The sequence below is a fragment of the Lucilia sericata genome, unplaced genomic scaffold (assembly GCF_015586225.1).
Source record: "Lucilia sericata isolate MDLA Ls3-8-SP2 unplaced genomic scaffold, ASM1558622v1 Contig000029F_arrow, whole genome shotgun sequence".
Lineage (NCBI taxonomy): Eukaryota > Metazoa > Arthropoda > Insecta > Diptera > Calliphoridae > Lucilia > Lucilia sericata.
Genome location: NW_023994067.1, coordinates 309,335 through 326,693, shown reverse-complemented (window position 1 = coordinate 326,693; position 17,359 = coordinate 309,335). Strand labels below are relative to the sequence as shown.

General features: G+C 31.2%; 2 protein-coding genes across 2 annotated transcripts; one reads left to right on the top strand and one right to left on the bottom strand.

Annotated features, from left to right (window-relative positions):
* Positions 1-1,533: 1,533 nt before the first annotated feature.
* LOC119610802 (FAST kinase domain-containing protein 4) lies at positions 1,534-5,023 on the top strand. The gene is made up of 6 exons (XM_037966168.1): positions 1,534-1,671; positions 1,854-2,118; positions 2,177-2,881; positions 2,943-3,467; positions 4,436-4,505; positions 4,725-5,023. The coding sequence occupies exons 2-6, from the start codon at positions 1,896-1,898 to the stop codon at positions 4,939-4,941; spliced, it is 1,740 nt and encodes a 579-aa protein (XP_037822096.1). The 5' UTR covers positions 1,534-1,671; positions 1,854-1,895; the 3' UTR covers positions 4,942-5,023.
* A 215-nt stretch (positions 5,024-5,238) lies between these two features.
* Positions 5,239-15,582, bottom strand: LOC119610796 (IQ and ubiquitin-like domain-containing protein). Its single transcript, XM_037966153.1, has 9 exons — positions 14,906-15,582; positions 14,579-14,834; positions 13,429-13,646; positions 12,956-13,302; positions 12,724-12,887; positions 12,508-12,640; positions 5,939-6,051; positions 5,692-5,876; positions 5,239-5,631 (listed from the first exon to the last, which is right to left on the bottom strand). The coding sequence occupies exons 1-9, from the start codon at positions 15,427-15,429 to the stop codon at positions 5,322-5,324; spliced, it is 2,250 nt and encodes a 749-aa protein (XP_037822081.1). The 5' UTR covers positions 15,430-15,582; the 3' UTR covers positions 5,239-5,321.
* Positions 15,583-17,359: the final 1,777 nt, after the last annotated feature.

The window sequence follows — 17,359 nt, the reverse complement described above, 5'->3', positions numbered from 1 at the left end:
CGGCAGCTGTCACTAAAATGTCGGCGGCGGCTTAAAATCGACCGGCTAAGTTTTCAACTAAATTTTCAACGATTTTAATTAAAAACGGAATCCGAGAGATTAAAAAGTGGGATTTCAGAGGTAAATATTTTAAAAATTAGGATTGTCGACTAGAGTAGGAAATTTTTGTATTCGTGAATACTATTTTTGTATTTCTCTCGTTATGCAATTCATTTTCACGAGATTTATTTTTAAACTCACGAGAACTCTTAATTTTTATACCGTTCACCTTCATGCGTATGGTATATATAAGTTTGTCATTCCGTTTGTAATTTTTATAATATAATTTATTATTAATTCTGGATCCTTATAAATAGCGGAGTCGATTAAGCCATGTCCGTCCGTCTGTTGAAATCAATTTTCTGAAGAACCCAGATATCTTCGGCATCCAAATTTTCAAAATCGGTTCGTAAATAACGGATATATGAGCAAAAAAACGAGACTACCTCTGAAAATTCCGCAAATAAATTAGAATCAGTGTGCATGCGGCGCGGGTCTCTGGTTGGCAGGCACTTGGTTGTAGTTTAAATATAGTTAATAAAATTGAATGGTTGTAAAAAAGGGTAGAACAGAGTTGTAGTCCAATTGGATTTTTATGTCGGATTTTTGGTAATAGTGATTTCTTACCGGAAGCGTTAATATTTAAACAAAATTAACAAAATTGCTTGTACGTAATACATATGTAGTTTTTGTGCACCGTGTGTTCACTTTTAACGAATGATATAATGTCAAATGAATTCATTAAATCCCCAAATATTTTAAACTACTTTCAAGGTATAAAAAAGTTATTAATGTAAATTATGTTTTTATTTATTTGTGAAGTCTTCTTTCAGTTTATATGGGGAATAAAAAATTTGCATGATGTAATAAGAAAGATGAGAGCGTTTGGACAACAACTACAATATTTTTGTTGTTTAGAGTATGGGTTTTGTAAAATTAAAGTTTCTAAAATTGAAAAATAATAATAATAAGGGTTTTCATATAAACGTTCAAAAGCCTCGCAAACTGTGCAATCTGTGCATTTTCGACTTTACATTGAATTTGTCACAAATTGTATGGGATTTTACTTCCACAACACTGATGCGTTTGATTGCCTATTTGAACTGATAATTTTAAACCAAATTTTCACTTCTAAATAATACAGATAGCCATTTGTGCAAATGTGCAAGATTGCACACGTGTTTCATGAATCCTAGATACCTATAAAACCGTCGTTACATTTAAATTGTATTCGCAGCAGGACAACGTCTTGTTACTGCTTCATCTGAATTTCTTCATTTGATAAGTTTATTTTATAATAATTTTATTATTATATTTTCTTATAATGTTGTAACTCAAAATAAGCGGAAATACCATTTCGAAACTATTGCCAGCTTTGTTTTAAATAATATATGACACATATTATCAATTAAATTTCATAAAACATTTCTTTCCAATAAAATAAAATTGTAATGAAATGCTATAAATATTCAAAAATAATTTTTCTAACTGACACTTGCAAGCAACACTGTTCTAATAGCACCGTATTATCGACTTTATAAAAACATGTCAATCTGACAGCCGACCAGTTGTCTGCCGTCATTTTTAACAACCCCGTGTGGAGAATTTTTATTATTAAATTTTGAGGAAAAAGTAAAGTTTTTATCAAGTTTTTCAATTAAATCTCTAACAAAAAAGAAATAAATGAAGTTCAAGTCTAACAATCTATGACGAAGAATAAATTTATTAATAAAATACTTCAAAAATCTCTTAGATATTAAGTGAAAATTATTACCAAAACAAAAAGGTTATGTAAACTTTTCTCCCTATTCCAGCGGCGATAATTCGGATTTGTTAAAGTTAAAAGACAGATAAAGATGTTGGGTTTAAGATTTTACGCAAATACGGCCACACAGGTGTTCAGAAGAGCCGCATTTGGCACTAGCCATGTTATGAGAGCATCCTCATCAAATGCAGCTGCGGTAGAAGCGGCGGCAGCAAGCACTTCAAATTCTGCCCAAAGTGCATCGGGAAATGCCGGCAAGGAGACCAAAGATGTAAGCAGCCAGAACGTAGTAGATAACGCAAAGAAACAGAAACGTGGGTTTAAATTAGAGTAATTGTTCAGCAAATATTTATAACTTTAAAACTTTTACAGATTCTTTGGTAGCTGCTGCCTTTGAAAATCTAAAAGATGAGTCGGCGTCTGGTACGTCTAATAAAACAGCAGCAACTGGTAATGGCAACATCGATGAACGCATTACTAATGCTAAGACAATAAACGGTCTTTTGTCTGTCGCCGAAGGCAATACTCCTTTAACCCGCAAGCATGCTCTTAGAATTGTCTCAATTTTGGCTGAATGGAGCACAATAGAACGCGTAAAATTAAATGAGTTTGAAAATGATTCACGTTTTTTGAAAGTCTGCCGCATGCTAGGACGTACTGTTAAAAATGGCAATGGTAACGGCAACGGTAATGGTCCAAAACGTATTTCTGGCTTTAGAACCGATGATCTCAATACTGTATTAGGTGTTGCTGGTGATGATGAGGCAGCAAAATTAATTGCTAGCATTAGTTTGCCACAAATGGTAAAAGTAATGAGTACTCTGGCTGCTCGTAAACGCCGTAGTACCCCTTTGTTGCGCTCCTTGGCTTTTAATATTAGCAGTGCTTCTGAACCGTTGGATTTAAAACAGTGTGCTGATATCTTCTTTGCCATGGCCACCTTAAACTTCCAAGATTCTGTTTTGGCTGCCAAAGTATGTGCTGATATACAAGTAGCTCTACCTAAAAATACAGATAAATCAGCAGTAGTTGGTTCAATACTTACAAGTTTGGGTATTTTAAAATATAGAGATTTGGGTGAGTTGTGACTGCTAATAACATGTTGCTTGTGTTTATTTACTCACTTTTATGATTTCAGACATTTTGGAATCACTTACTCAATGGACTTTAAAACACAGTGATATCTGCCGCCCCCAAGACCTCAGTGCTCTCTTCTTAACATCTGCCATTTTAAATTTTAAAAGCGCCAATATTGATGATGTTCGCCAAAAACTTGTCAAGACAATTGTTCAACAAGATTTTACCAAACATGTTGATTGGCTTAATCATGTTTGGGCTCTAACCATGTTGGGTCTGTGTGATAATAAACACTTGGAAAGTGTTCTAACCCAAACATTTGTAGAGAAACTACAATCTGATAAGAATGGTCTAACGGCTACCTCAAAAATGAAGTTATTAAACTTAAACAGTTATGCCCAACTAATGGCAACAGACTATAAGGGACCTATAATTGCCAGCGATAGTGTAGTATATGATGTGCCTATGGCACATCCGAAATCGAAACAAGTTCTAGTTAATGGTTTAAAGGACGCATTAAAGAGTCTTTTGCCGGCTAACAATCATGTCAACAGTCTGGTTGATAGTAAAATGGGATTCTTGATTGGTAAGTCTTTGTTTGTTTAATTTTCTTTTTTTGTGTTTCGGTTTATCGCATGCTTTATAATTTTATTATTTTCGTAATCATTTTTAATAGTTAATTGTAAATAAGTACATAAATATAAGTTTCAATATAAAAATTAATGCTTATTTGCTTTTAGTTTATACAAGAACGTTTAATTACCAAAAGATCACAAGATCGTTTATTTCATAAAAATGGTTAATTTGTAAATTAAAAGTGAATTTTAGGAAACATTTAGTAAAAAATATATACAGAGAGGCTCACAAAGTTATAGTTTAAGTATAATGTATCGGTACATATGAAATTTTAAACTATATTTGAGTTGAAGAAACATTGAACGAACTTTCATAGAAATTAGAAGAATTTTCGATTTGATTTCTTTAATCTTTATTTAAAATTAGTTTAGTTAGTTTAGAAATAAAAAATAATTGATTTTATGTAATACAAAAGTAAAGGTAATATAAAAATATGTTTTTTTTCAAATTCTTTGTTTTTAAAATATGATGTTTTAAAAAAAATTTCGAATAGATGTGGTGGCGAAAATATTTGTTTGAATAATAACTAATCATGGAATAAAGAGGTTTTAAGGAAATTGTTTGGTTTATAACATTTTAAATATCTCTTACATTTTATTCATTGCATAAAACTTATTCTATACAATCATTTTTATTAAAACATTTGTCCTATACCTATATAAATTAAATATTGCTCATCAAATGTTTCCTTGTTGTAACTAACTCATCTTTATTTGTTTGTCTCTAAAATTGCTTCATTTTAGTTTTTAATCATTTCCTAAATATCTTTAAAATTGTTTACTTCATTTGCGCTTTCATTTGTTATAAATTGTTACATGTTATGTGTTCATATTTTCATTTTGAAGTGTTTGTTTAATAATTAAAAAGAAAATAAATTTAATTAAAAGAACAACAACAAAAATAAAAAAATACTTACAGATGCCAATTGTGTTTTTGATGCTAAACGTAATCCTTTGCCCCTAGATAAAGAACATGCCAATGGAATTAAGTAAGTAATTAGGACCAACAAAACAAGTAACAAGAATAAAAAATAGATCATCTACATATTTCTAAAATATTTAATCAAATTCCAATTGATCTCAAAAAAAATTTTACTCCTAAATATCTGATTGTAGACATTTTTTATTCAAGTTACACCTATAAGGTTCTAAATAATATCATATCTATATTTATTTAAATATTCATTTCAATTTTTACAATTTCAAAGAATTGCTTTAATGGTGGTCGATTATCATGACATTTGCCATGGCACCCATAGATCAGCTAGTGGCATAACATCGCTAAGTTTCGATTTGCTAGAGAAGAGTGGTTACAAAGTGATACCCGTGCCGTACAATGAATTCAACACGAGTGATAAGTTATTAAAAAGAGTGCAGTATTTGGAAAGTAAATTTAAAGCGCTCATTAGTACTAATACAAAATGAAAATAAAACCAAACAAAAAATACAATATACATTTTAGTTTAAAATTTTAAATAATTGGTAAAGATAATACAAAAAAAAAGAAGCTGTTGTTAACTTAAAGTCATAAGTATCACCCTCTCCAAACGAACTAATTAACTACTACCATAATTTAACTAAAAAATTTAGTTTAAATTTGTATTTTTAATTAATTTAATGCTAAATGTATTTGTATGCTTTTTTTTGGCGTCAAAAATAAGAAGAATATTTTTTTTATAAAGAAAAGCATGCAAATAATTTTTTTGTTTTTATTAAATAAATTTAATTTTATTTTTGAAAATATTAAAAGTTGTTTTTTTATAATTTTCAACCAAAGAATTTTACCCATTTTTTTGTTACGCTCATTAGACTCTTTGTTGATTTTTAGCTTTTACAGCTTCCTTGTTTGAGCTTAAATGTTCTAAGCGTACTAGACGTTGTTTATTCAAACCCGTGTTCCACCATTTACCAGTTTCTGTAAATTCTACTGAAACTGCGGCCAAATTGTGAAAAGCATTTTTGGCCAACATATGACGATTTCCCACTTCTAAACGTATTTTAAGATCGTATACCTTTTCTAAATCATCTACTCTATTGTGATTAATAGTTTCGGTTTCGGTTAAACAAATACAATTCCAGGGAGACCATTCCTCATTTTTGTTCCAGCGTGGCAATCTATTGGTTTGTAATAAAAAATTAAATTGAAATAATTTAAATTTCAAAAAAAATCATTACCTTAGCTTTGTTAAATTTTCACATTTACTCAAAATAGAATGACCATGCCATATTTGTTCCACTATATGGCGCACATCATCCACTTGCATTATAAATGCAAATGAACCATTGCATTTCTTTTTACGTTCTTCGCGTTGTATACTACGTAAAATTGCAGTATAAACAAGATTTTCAGTACAGGCCTCCTAGGAAAGTAATGGTTTTTTAATTTTAACACTAGAAAAGATTTTTATCATTTCATTTTTACCTTGAGATAGTAACATTTCTTACAAGTATCCACTTGATATTGTCTGGTGCGTATGGCAAATTGTGAATAAGGTTTTACTTGTTTACAAACCATACACATTCGATTTCCTTGTTCTTGAAAATATAAAAAATTAAAAAACGTTGCTTTATTTTAATCAACAAAAAGTCCACGTTATAATCAATAAAGCTAATGTTTTTGCCCCTAGATTCCTTGAAAAATTTAATTTTATGTTTTCATTCAAAAAACATGTGATTTGATTTTCGGCAGAAAATAAAAGGGTCACAGATTTTTTAACTCTTTGGCTCTAGGCCCTCTAATTTTCCTTCGAAGTTTGATAGGGAAATAATAGTGATCACAAATTTTCATTATTTTATCTTTTGGGTCTATAGTCGAGTCTATAGTCTACTCTATAGTCTAGTCTATAGTCTAGTCTATAGTCTAGTCTATATAGTCTAGTCTATATAGTCTAGTCTATAGTCTAGTCTATATAGTCTAGTTTATAGTTTAGTGTATATAGTCTAGTCTAAAGTCCAGTCTATATAGTCTAGTCTATAGTCTAGTCTATAGTCTAGTCTATAGTCTAGTCTATAGTCTAGTCTATATAGTCTAGTTTATAGTCTAGTGTATATAGTCTAGTCTAAAGTCCAGTCTATATAGTCTAGTCTATAGTCTAGTCTATAGTCTAGTCTATAGTCTCTATAGTCTAGTCTATAGTCTAGTCTATAGTCTAGTCTATAGTCTAGTCTATAGTCTAGTCTATAGTCTAGTCTATAGTCTAGTCTATAGTCTAGTCTATAGTCTAGTCTATAGTCTAGTCTATAGTCTAGTCTATAGTCTAGTCTATAGTCTAGTCTATAGTCTAGTCTATAGTCTAGTCTATAGTCTAGTCTATAGTCTAGTCTATAGTCTAGTCTATAGTCTAGTCTATAGTCTAGTCTATAGTCTAGTCTATAGTCTAGTCTATAGTCTAGTCTATAGTCTAGTCTATAGTCTAGTCTATAGTCTAGTCTATAGTCTAGTCTATAGTCTAGTCTATAGTCTAGTCTATAGTCTAGTCTATAGTCTAGTCTATAGTCTAGTCTATAGTCTAGTCTATAGTCTAGTCTATAGTCTAGTCTATAGTCTAGTCTATAGTCTAGTCTATAGTCTAGTCTATAGTCTAGTCTATAGTCTAGTCTATAGTCTAGTCTATAGTCTAGTCTATAGTCTATAGTCTAGTCTATAGTCTAGTCTATAGTCTAGTCTATAGTCTAGTCTATAGTCTAGTCTATAGTCTAGTCTATAGTCTAGTCTATAGTCTAGTCTATAGTCTAGTCTATAGTCTAGTCTATAGTCTAGTCTATAGTCTAGTCTATAGTCTAGTCTATAGTCTAGTCTACAGTCTAGTCTATAGTCTAGTCTATAGTCTAGTCTATAGACTAGTTTATAGTCTAGTTTATAGTCTAGTCTATAGTCTAGTCTATATAGTCTAGTCTATATAGTCTAGTCTATAGACTAGTCTATAGTCTAGTTTATAGTCTAGTCTATAGACTTGTCTATAGTCTAGTTTATAGTCTAGTCTATAGACTTGTCTATAGTGTAGTCCATAGTCTAGTCTATAGACTAGTCTATAGCTTAGTCTAGTCTATAGACTCGTTTATAGTCTACTATATAGTCTAATCTATAGTCTACTCTACAGTCTAGATTACAGTCTATGCTATAGTTTTGTATAGTCTATAGTTTAGTATATAGTCTATTCTATAGTTTAGTCTATTATCTAGTCTATAGTTTAGTTATAGTCTATTCTATAGTTTAGTCTATTATCTAGTTTATAGTTTAGTCTAGACTGTAGTAGGGATGCCAATCCCGAAATCCCGATCCCGAAAATCCCGGGATTTTTCGGGATTGGCAAATCCCGAATCCCGGGATTTGGAAAATAAATCCCGGGATTTTTTCGGGATTAGGATTTGTTTCAAAAAACTGTTTTTATTTTCTTTTTTTGAGCCATAATTTTCATTAATTTGAAAATTACGATCTTATTTTATTTTTGACTCATGCAAAACAAAATTCCGCAGAGCTAATTTTATACATATTTGAACCTTTTATTTTTTAAAGTGGTATGAGTCCATACACATAGCACATATAAATTTATTTATTCACTTCGTTTTTATACCTTACACCACTTTAGTGGGGAGGGTATATTGGGTTTGTGCTGATGTTTGTTACACACAATAATATTGGTCCTATACCTTAAAGTATACCAATCGGCTCAGAATCATTTTCTGAGTCGATTTAGCTATGTCCGTCCGTCTGTCCGTCCGTCCGTGTAAACCTTGTAATCAAACTACAGCAAATTTGAAGATAATTCAATGAAATTTTGCATGATCTTCTATTGTACTAGAGACGGATCCTATTGAAAATGGATAACATCGGTCCAATATTTGACCTAGCCCCCACACAACTGAACCCCCCAAATAGGGTTTTTAAGTTCATAATTATGTTCAATATACTCGTAACTCGACAAAAAGCTGCAAAACCAAGTTCTATACTAGCCTTCATGACCCTGATGTATTTTTTGATGATGCGGCCTCATTTGACCCTAGCCCCTATGCAAAGCCCCCTTCGAAATATGACTTAAATGTACACAATTTTATTCAACAAAAAATAGCTAAATTATATCTGAGGCAAGGTACAATTCAACTTAGATGCTTTATTATGAACAATAAATCACATTTTATTTTTATAACTGGTGTAGGGTATTATATGGTAGGCTTCGCCCAACTATAACTTTTTACTTGTTAGCACATTGCAATGTTGGTCGTAGACCGACCCAAAAAGTATACACATTCTGTGTCTGTAAGCTGAAAACACGAGTTAGAAGACTCATTCTATTTGGGCTGCAAATTTGGACCAAAATTGACACAAAAAAACCTAATTAGACCTCCTCTGAAAATCACATTGATGCTGATATTAATATCAATACATTACAATATTTTGATGGTGGGTATTTAATTTCGGCGCAGTCGAATACAAACTTTATTTTTCAATACTAGAGGATTTTACATTTCTAACTTTCTACAAATCTGAATGATACCGGTTAAGGTAAATTACCTTGTTCTGAATGCACCTAAAATTTTAAATTAATACTACGAATATAATAATATGTTCCAAAACTAATATGTATTTTGAGTAAAATTCCAAATATTTTTCAAAGAATAGGTTCTAAATTGATGTTCGAATAATTGAATTGGTATCTGTTATAATTATTAGTTCACATGGAACAGTATGAGGTTTTAAAAAGTGCTTATGTCTAATTTCGGAACTTGATATTTATTTTTATTTAGGAAGTAGTTAATTAGTTAGTTAGTTTGAAAGGAGGATGTATATACATCAAATCCGAAGAAATACACCTAGGCCTCTATCGGGCCTGTTGTGCGCTCCTTAACCAGTGCATCAGGTGGGAATCGAACCCACCACCTCCGGTCTACCAGACTAGAACACTAACCACTAACCTACCGGAGGCCACATTTAGGAAGTAAGTATGTATTTAAAAAGTTTCAGAAAATATGCAATTCTGAAAGTTTTTATTTAAAAATTGGAATTAGTTGGATTGTTTTAATTTAAATATATCTTCTGTCTGTTAAATTTCCACAAAATTAAACAATTTTCTTTACAAATATGATGATTTAAAGATTTTCATATATAAAATAATTAAATTCATGTAATCCCGAAATCCCGTAAAATCCCGAAATACCGAAAAATCCCGGGATCCCGAAAAATCCCGGGATCCCGAAATATCCCGGGATTGCAATTTTCAAAATCCCGAATCCCGGGATTTGTAAAAGCCAGTCCCGTTTGGCATCCCTAGACTGTAGTCTATAGGTTAGTCTATTATCTAGTCTATCGTCCAGCCTATAGTCCAGCCTATAGTCTAGTTTATAGTTGAATTTATAATCTAGTCTATAGTTTAGATTAGAATAATATTGATTTATGTACAATAGAGTGGGTCGAAAAAAAAAGTTGAGTCAGTCACCCCCTACGATTAAAGATATGTTAATAACATTTCCGAAAATATAAAAAATATTTTTTTGCCACGCCTAGAAATACCGCCCTTTTTGTTTTCTATATATTACGCCGCCATTTTAAGTCCGATCATAACATATCATATATCAATATTTATGGTTTGACTTTAGCTATATTTCACTCTTATGCAATTTTTTATTTCGACGTCATATTCTTTGCGCGACTTCTGATATCTCGGATCCTTCCCCAAAATCGAAAATTGTGGCTATACTGGAATAAAGTACATTGAATTACATAGAATATATGCTTTTAAAATGCTCACTTTTATGCATAAAGAGCTATTTTACAGGTATTTAAAAATACCTGTGTAGTTCAAACTACAAACAATTAATTTGCTAGGGATATGGTCGAAAACAATTTTTTTAAAATTAATTTACAATACAAAAATTGCATCCTACCCCTATCTAAACAAAAGAAATATCATTTTATTCAGCCTTTAATAACAAAATCACGTAGGTACATAAAAATTAAACATTTTATTTTATAAAAATCGATGAAAAATTAAAGTGTTATGCTAAGTTTTACAAAAATGTTGTTCATGTTTTTTTCCATACAACTACTTGCATGTTTCTTTTTTTAACAATTTTTAAAAATGTTTATACTAATTTTTATAAAATGTGATAAATTTATTTTATGATTCTTTTAAATAGTTACATATTTTTAAATAAGTTCTTTAAATAATAAAAACTAATAAAAAACGAATAATCGGGAATGGCCGGCCATATGATACCAGATATGAGCATAACTAAAATATGATTTATTTTTATACCCTACGCCACTTTAGTGGGGAGGGTATATTGGGTTTGTGCTGATGTTTGTAACGCACAATAATATTGGACCTATACCCATCTTAAAGTATACCAATCGGCTTAGAATAATTTTCTGAGTCGATTTAGCTATTTCCGTCCGTCAGTCCGTCCATGTAATCCTTGTAATCAAACTACAGGTCGCAATTTTAAAGATAATTCAATGAAATTTGGTTCTATTCTCACAGGGACGAAGCCTATTGAAAATGGTTAAGATCGGTCCATTATTTCACCTAGCCCCCATACAACTGAACCTCCGAATAGGGCTTGTAAACCTTGTAATCAAACTACAGGTCGCAATTTTGATCATAATTCAATGAAATTTGGCACACGATCTTCTATGATATCGAAAACGAAATCTATTACAAATGGTTAACATCGGTCTATTATTTCACCTAGCCCCCATACAACTGAACTCGCCGAATAGGGCTCTTAAGTTCATAATTATGTCTAATATACTCGTATCTCGACAAAAACCTACAAAACCAAGTTCTATACTAGCCTTGATGACCAACATGAATTTTATAGTTATAGGGTCTCATTTGACCATAACCCCTATACAAAGCCCCCTTCAAAATTTGACTTAATTGTCCACAATTTTATTCAACAATAAATGAAACGGCCCTAGCGTTTTAGGTGACGATATACTATTTGAGCAACTTATCGATGAAAAACTGATTTTTTGAAAGAGACTATATATGGGAGCTAGGATCAATTATGGACCGATCCTATAAAAATTTGGTGGAATGTTTTATGTTCTTATAAGAGATAGATATGCAGAATTACATCCTAATTGTAGTGTTTAAGAGGGAATTAACGACCTTGAAGCCATTATTAAGAGCTCCAAAGCAGTATTCGGGGAGTACGGTTGTATGAGGGCTAGGGGAATAATGGACCGATTTAATCCATTTTCAAACAACTTCGTCCTTGGGTAAAATTAAATATATCAGCCTATTTGCATCGCATTATGGACAAAGTTAAACCACTATAGTGCTGTAGGTTATAATACACTTTCCTCTTTTTTAATAGGAAGTAGGATCTGGAAGGGTTTGTAACTGAAAAAATAACATTTTTATAATTCATTTTCAAAAAAAATGTTTTCGACGGTTTTTCCTGGCAAATTAATTATTTGTTGTGAGAAAGGTTGATAATGAATATATGAACATTTTTAAATATCTACAAAATAGCTATTTATGCATAAAAGTGAGCATTTCAAAAGCCTATATTTCATATAACTAAAAGCTCTTTATTATTGTATAGCCACAATTTCAGATTTTGGGGAAGGATCCGAGATATCAGAAGTCGGGCATAGATTGTTACGTCTAATTTAAAAATCGTCTAAGGGTGAAATGTAGCTACAGCCAAGCCATAAATATTGATATATCATATGTGACGATCGGACTTAAAATGACGACGTAATATATAAAAAACAAAAAGGGCGGTATTTCTAGGCGTGGCAAAAAAATGTTTTTAACATATCTTTAATCCTAGGGGGTGACTGACACAACTTTTTTTTTGTCCATAGAGACCGACCCACTCTAATGTACAAGTAATTGAGACAATTATAATTCATCAATTGTTTTTTTAATATGAAATTCGAACATAGAACATCTATAAAGGAACCGTTCCATAGAACGAGAGTCGATTCCATAGGACTACACGTATGTGGAACCAATACAATATTTCCTATTTTTCACTTACTGCGAGCCTTAGTCTCCCTATCAAATTTTATCAGCTCTACAAATAAAATATTTTGACGTTTGCGCAAAACTTCCACATCGCAATATTTAGTATACACCAGCAGATTTCGTTCGCGATCAAATAAATCATAAAGCTTTAAAATAAAGAAAATGAAAAGCAATTAATTACAAAATTTAATATCGTTTAACGGACTTATTACAACAATAACATACACACCTCACCAAAATCGGGAAAATCCTGTTCATTTAACAAGATTTCACGAACTTTATTTATTAAATCCAAACGTTTGTCTTTAGGTAAAGGTTTCTGTAAATCTTTATAGATTTCCGTTAAAAAGCGTACACGTTGAGTGCGCAACAAATCCAAATGCACCACGGTATCTAAATTAATACATAGTATAATTGAAAATATTTTAAAAATTTTATATATATATATATATTTAACCCACCTCCATAACCAATCCATTTAATGGGTTCCCCCATTTTCTTAAGTAATTGTTCCTGACGAAAATCTTTCATGGCCTCAAACACTAATTGTCTTTGACGATCTATGCCGCTTAATAGGGTGATTTCTTTATCCAATAATATATTTATTTCCGCTATACGTGATGCTCCCTCATACATGCTGGCAATACGTTTCATTTCAGCCATTTTCCATTTTTGCACCTCGCCATACAACAAATCAAAATCATCTTTTGTTCGTGGAAATTGTTTTGCTCTTTGCTCACGTTTTATACATTTTTGTTGGTTTTCTTGAAAGACCTGCTCTTCGACCAAACGATTTGCTACTAGACGTCTGTAAAATTATATAAATTCAAATATTTCTCCCTAAAAATCTTCAATCAAAATCTTCGATCTGTGAACTTTCGTATCTTTGGAAACAAATGTAAAGGTTTATTTGTTCAAGATATGCTCATATTACCTGTATTCCTGGGCACATTGCTTCATCCATTTCATCCACTTCCAACGCCGAAAATTACGCTGTATTAAACATATTTTTCCCAACCTATTTATGCGTCTTTCTTGCTGGGCATGTGTAGTATATTTACCAGCTGTTATATAATAATCGGTGGCCTCAGACCAATAACGTACATTGTTACCATCAAGCCAACATTGTGACATTTGATCATGCATTGTATCCTTAAAGTAAAAAAATTATAATTGATTTTTAGTAGATTCATAATACGAATCTTTTATTTGAGTATATGATCCATTAAGTAATACCAACACATTATTAAGTACACAATCCGCATAGTATTGCAGACATGGAACAATTTTTAAAACCTGCAAATGCCTATAACTTGTATTACATAGGTCCATAAAATACTCTAAAAATGAGTCTATACAATTCCAGATAGCAAATGATTTTGGATTCGAAATATCCAGAACACGACGTTTATATCAGTAGGGATGCGGTTGGTACCAGTTGAATAAATAACCCGAAAGATATCAAGTGGATTTTCAATGCAGTTGTCAAATCCAATCACCTAAAGAAGCAATTGCATTGCCATTGGCAATGTCGTAATTCGCATCATCGTAATTCGCATCATCGCCATTATTATTTAAGAACGACCGGGCTTGTGTTTGTTGTATGGATTTCTACGGATTTGCGTCTCACTTGCACTTGTGTGATGTATTACTTTTGATAACTGTGCAGTTATATATTATCGGTATCAATCTCGTGCTGTCGTTTTACCTCGAATTGAGGTTATGTGTTGACTGGTGAAGACCATATACTCAAACCGTTTACACTCTGGTGGAGACCATTAAAACTCAACAGTTTATATTTAGGAGGAGACCATTAACACACTTCAACTTTACTGGTACCATTGAAAACTCAATATTTTCCTAAGTTTTTAAAGGTCCCTATATGAAGATATTGGTCGACTTAGAGGATTTCCTTTAAGCCAAGCCTGACTTTTGCATATGAGTGTTGACTACGTTTCGAAACCCTTTAATCAGCAATTAACATTCAAATCCAGTACTTCTTAATATACATAAGTTTTAGAAGTAGTTGTGGAACTATAAAATATTCCTGAGAACTTATTCTCAAAATATAAATAAATACTTACAACTGATTTCGGTTTGAGTTCACGAGTTTGCGTATCTCGGCTAGCATAGTTTTGGTATTTGCATTTATTTATAAATGGTCCCGTCTGAGTGAAAGCATCCAAATATTCAATGCCCGTGCTCTTGTTAATATAACCACATAAAAATGGTTTGACAATCGAACGATTCTGTATTTCGACAACTATATTTTTGGCCTTGCCATTGCGAGAATCTTCGGCTGGTATATAAACCGTGATAAAATCCGGTAAACGATATTTGCTATGATAAAAAAAAATAAAACACGAAATGTTAATAGAAGTATTACTACACCAAATAAATCGCTTCTACACCTGTAATAAACATTTAAATCTAATTTAGGTTGTCTAGCCGACTCTTCTCCATTACTTCTCCCATTTGTTTGATCCTCTATTTTAAGTGGCTTTAATTTAACACTTAATTCCAAATGATATTCATGTATACCATATTCATCATTATCAGTTTCTCGTATAGAACATAAATCCGATAGTATCTGCTGACCTTGTTTGAGTATCAACAATTCTGGTTCGATTTCAAAACGTCTAGCAATATCGGTTTTCACTTCAGCTATAGTCATACAGTTGGGATAAATTTGTGCTATAGTTTGATTGCCTTTTAAACGAAATTTTACTGTAACATTTTCAATATCAACAATTTCTTCGTCTTCTTCCACTGCTTTTTGGGTTTGAGTTTGACAATCTTCTTCGTTCGAGGATTGAGTTGTTGAACGTTCTTGTTTTGGTGTTTTTGTTGTAGTAGAATTGCATTCACATAAAGGTTTGAGTGTTGGCACCACGATTATATCGTCGACCGTGGGTAATTTAATTTCATTATCCATTGTTTTTATTGGGTATTTTTTTATTAAAAATAAATTAATTTATTTGATTGTTTTGTTTAGTTAATTTTTAAAGCTTTTGAAACATTTTAGTGTTCAAAATTATTCTTTTCCATTTAAAACGTTGCCACTATTGTAATTTGAAGAAAACGAATTATAATTCCTATGGAGGAAAATTTAATCAATAGTAAAGAAATTTGTTTTTAAATAACAATTGTTTCCTTGACATCCATCCATTAGTTTCCTTGGTTAGCCATTATGTTGATAAATACATATGTTTATTAATATTATATAATTTTTGTGGGAGTGAAAGTGTTCCAGAAAAACACAATACAATTTGCTAATATTAACAACTCTGTTTTGTTAACAATAAATGTCAACTAAGAGATCTATCAAATATATTATTAATTAGGTATAATGTTATTCAAGCGATACGTTTAAAAAACACTTCATAATTAATTTTGTGTTATAAAACAGATGAAATGATAGTTAAATAATTTGCATAAATGAAGCTTTAATACCCTTCTTTATTAATTTTAAAATTATGTATATGTCAACCCTTTTGTACACACTTCTATAGTTTAACCAACTGTTCCCTTTACTTTATAATTAAGTTTTCAAATCCTTGTAAAAATATGTTTTTTAAGCTCAAGCCTTAAAGCAATGTATTAACTAATAACACCTTAACACTTAGTTGGAACTTTTTTTTTATTTTTGCCAAAAATTAATATTCATTTGTTTTCCTAACATGTTAATTACCATTTTATGGCTGTTGAATATGTCAACTATTGCCCGGTTTATAGTTATCTTACGTTTTTTATAATCTTTTAATCAACATTAAATCAAACAAACATCTGTATTTTTAATAATTAACCAAATTAGGGTCAGCTTTGATCAAATCGATCATGATTAATGCGATTTAAATTTAATTCTAAACAGAAATATATAAATCTATATTAAATGATAAGTGATTCATTTGAATATTCTGTATTAGATTTGGGAAAATTTTATGTTTATGAACATAACATAAAATCAATTTTAAATTCCTTTAAACTGTTTCATATTGTAATATTTTACTTTCATTGATTAATAAAATTAGCATTTGTAGACTAAAATTAGATTAGGATCTTTGTAGAATATACATATATGGGCATTTCCACCGTAAAGTCTATTTTTGTCACATCACGCCCTATTAACTGCCTATATCATAGGATGATTCAGTTCGGTAGGGGAATCCTTTTACCTAAGTAAAGAGATATTTAAGCTCTATATAAAAATACATAAAAATAAATAAAAATATATATATATGTACATATAATTTTCGTAAGATGTGATCTTAGAAAGGAAGACATTCTAAATATTTTTTTACCCAGAGACAAAAGTATACTCTTCTAAAGGATTGCAATGCCTACTATAGCAAGTTCACCAAGTTCTTCCAAATATTCCTATGGTTTCCTAGATATACGTCTATATTGCTTATGCGCCAATTTATTACCCAAATATTCGAATGGATGTTAAAGTTATTCTTGAAAAATTTGAGGATTCTAGCTCTAATAGTTTCCCATATATAAGATTTTTTGTTTTTTTCGTATGGGAGGTGCCACGCCTACTATTGCTGGTCCGACCATGTGTTTCCCAAATCGTTTATATGGATTTCTATGTTGCCCGTGCAAAATCTGAATATTCTAGCTCTAACGGTTTTCCATATATATATATATATATATTTGTATTTAATTCATATGGAAGGTGCCGCATTGCTAATCCTATTATTTAGTTAGTTTGAAAGGAGGAAGAAATACACCTAGGCCTCTATCGAACATGTTGTGCGCTTCTTAACCAGTGCCTCAGATGGGAATCGAACCCACCACCTCCGAGACTAGAACACTAACCACTAACCTACCGGAGGCCACTATCTGAAAATTTATTAGCCAAA